A 2,965-nucleotide genomic window follows, 5' to 3' on the forward strand; every position below is an offset into this window, starting at 1 on the left:
TGTGTGTGTGTGTGTGTGTAACTATTTATTTATAGATAGATAGATAGATAGATAGATAGATAGATAATGTGGAATTTGTGTTTTCCTGGTTTTTGTTCAGAACATGTTACAAAAAAATATTGCTTTGATTTAACCGTTTTGTAAATACATTCAAGTTTTTTTTCAATACAAAAATGATCGCATCGGTACAAAAGAAGAGCTACTTCGAAAGATTAAAATAACTAATGCTCTCCTCCTTAGGGCCAAGGAACGAGGTGTAGGAAGGGAGTGCACTTCAAGCTATCTGTAGGAAACATACGAAACAACTTTAGGGAACAATAGTAGTTTATTAGCGCGAAAGGTTGTGAATTTTTCCCAATATCGAAGAACGATAAGTTGAAAAAACATATTTTATATTTCACGGTTGACAGCCAGGGTTGCTAGGTATGTGAATAAAAATCTAAGAGTTAAGGAATGGAGTAGAGAAAGTCCGGGCTACATATGTTTCATAGCGAGCGGAACCTCGGAAGTAATAAATATCCAAGTGAGGTCAGACAGTACTAATCGGACACAGACAGTATGTTGTTAGCCCGCTGGAGATGTCTTCCTGGGGTTATAAATACCAGTAGCATCGTTGCCTGTGGTTTCGCCACATTTAGGTGGCAAATATATTTCACGATTCCGTGCTGCTACCGTTTACATCTCGCTCGGAGAGAGATGTACTTGCATAGCAAGTGACCTGATCTGAGATCGTGTGCTGAAACAAAAATAATTGTAGCGTGGAAGGTATTTATAAGCCATTTAAAAACACAGAAAAACCGTTAGATTCACTTCAGCATTTAAATTTGATTTGCCAAAATATTTTCGTCGCTTTGTATATATTCGCATACTCACACACACGCATACACACACACACACACACACACACACACACACACATTGTAACTTCTTAACTGATTAAAAGACATATCATTGTTTATTGGTATCTATGCAGAAGGAAAACACTCTATGACGTTCACATTACTGCCTCAAAAGGAGAAATGACACAATTGATTATGTAAGTCAAAATACGTAACATCTGAAACAGAATATGTTAAATGGATTTGTTTTTAGATCATACATATGCTCAATCTGGTTTGGCCGAGTGTTAAACTACAGCAACATAATTGAGTACAACAATGTAAGGTGTTATCAGAACCACCTACAGAGAATTAAGTCATATGCCGACATCTCTCTCTTCCCCTCTCTTCTTACGTAGATAGATAGATAGATAGATAGATAGATAGATAGATAGATAGATAGATAGATAGATAGATAGATAGATAGATAGACAATGATATTTATATAGAAAGTATTGAAACACTTTAGGAGCATGAAATGAAATGAATCATTTTTGTTAAGTATTCACAAAATGTTCACTTACCTGTAAGTACATGAGAAAACGTTCTTGTTGATCATCTGACAGATAACTCTCATCATGGTCATCCGACGTGGAAAAATCTCTCTTAGTCTCTGACAATTCCGATTTCAGAGAATCTGTTAGTTTCCATAAGTTACACGATGTATTTTGGCGGGCCAACATTATCGACTCATCTGCAGAAACGAAACCAGAGGTCGACATAAAAATATGGTGTTGCAGGAAAAAAGAGTTTCGGAAGTATATAGAGAGTTTTATTGAAATATAAAACTTTCTGTCGTCTTTATTTATTTACTTTTTGTGGATTAGGGTATAACCGAGAAACTCTTTTCTTTGATAGGAACCTTCTTTTTCTTTATCCGTTATTGAATATTTCGTCACTTTCTCACACTTCTGTATGTATATCGCTCTCTGTTTCTCTTTCTGTCACAGGAACCAAGAATTTTCAAGTAAAGAAGAATATTAATAAATTGGTAATATTCTTATATTGTCTTATGTTATATTCTTATAATCTTGGCTTTTAAAAAAAGCAAGATAATTTCCGTAAATTAATTATTATTAATAAAATAACTGTTTATGTTAGTAATTATATTATTACTGATGTTAATATGTAAATAATAATGGTAATTTACAGAAATAAGAAGCACCGATATAAGATGTCTTACTTTGTCGTTCACTTGAACAGTTCTAATCCAATTAATCAGTGTTATTTTCCTTTTGTTTATCTGTCCACAAAATAGCAATTAGTTTTGAATATTTACAGGTAATGTCACATGTCTTAAAAGGCGATATTTTAAAGTTTCTGTATATATGTGTACACATGTGTGGAGGTGGACGGACAGACGCGTGGGTAAGTGGTTCTATGACTTTGTGGACGATATGAGAAACTGGAAGAAAAGAGATAGAGGAGAGTAATGAAGCACAGAGAGAGAGAGAGAGAGAGTAAGGAGAAAGGGAGAGCGAGGGAGAGACAGAAGTGGGGAAAGATATGAGAGGCGGTTTACAAGAAAAGCAGGATATAATTTTGTATATGAAAGACAAATGACAGACGGAAGAATTAGATCCGTGTGAAAGTTGAATATCAGAAAGATAGAAAGATAAGTATAATGAGAGGGTGAAGAAGAGAGAGAGGGGGAAGAGAGAGAGAGAGAGAGAGAGAGAGAGAGAGAGAGAGAGAGTCAGAAACAGACTGGTGTAGGTGAGAAAAGAAAAATATATATACGTACACACATGCGTTTGTAAATATATATATATATATATATGTGTGTGTGTGTGTGTGTATGTGTACGTGTGCGCGAGCACGAAAGAAAAAGTCGTGAAGATATATAGATAGATACATACAAACAGATATATTTACATGTGTGTGTGTGTGTGTGTGTGTGTGTGTGTGTGTGTGTGTGTGTGTGTGTGTGTGTGTGTGTGTGTGTGTGTGTGTGTGTGTGTGTGTGTGTGAAAAAGAATTAGTTTAAGTAGAATAGTTCAAACTTCTTGGGGAGTTCAAAAAGAAATATTTCTAATAAATATTCATCATATCAAAATGATACCCTGCTATATAGCAAGCCGTTAAAA

General features: G+C 34.9%; 1 protein-coding gene across 1 annotated transcript in view; it reads right to left on the reverse strand.

Moving 5' to 3' along the window:
- Positions 1-2,479, reverse strand: part of LOC106875705 (NAD-capped RNA hydrolase NUDT12) — a 78,286-nt gene extending 75,807 nt beyond the window's left edge. The window contains exon 1 of the mRNA XM_014923951.2: positions 1,403-2,479. Coding sequence (XP_014779437.1) covers positions 1,403-1,600 — 198 coding nt within the window. The 5' untranslated portion in view covers positions 1,601-2,479. The remainder of the gene's footprint in view (positions 1-1,402) is intronic.
- Positions 2,480-2,965: the final 486 nt, after the last annotated feature.

The sequence above is a fragment of the Octopus bimaculoides genome, chromosome 12 (assembly GCF_001194135.2).
Source record: "Octopus bimaculoides isolate UCB-OBI-ISO-001 chromosome 12, ASM119413v2, whole genome shotgun sequence".
In the NCBI taxonomy this organism is placed as follows: Eukaryota; Metazoa; Mollusca; class Cephalopoda; order Octopoda; family Octopodidae; genus Octopus; species Octopus bimaculoides.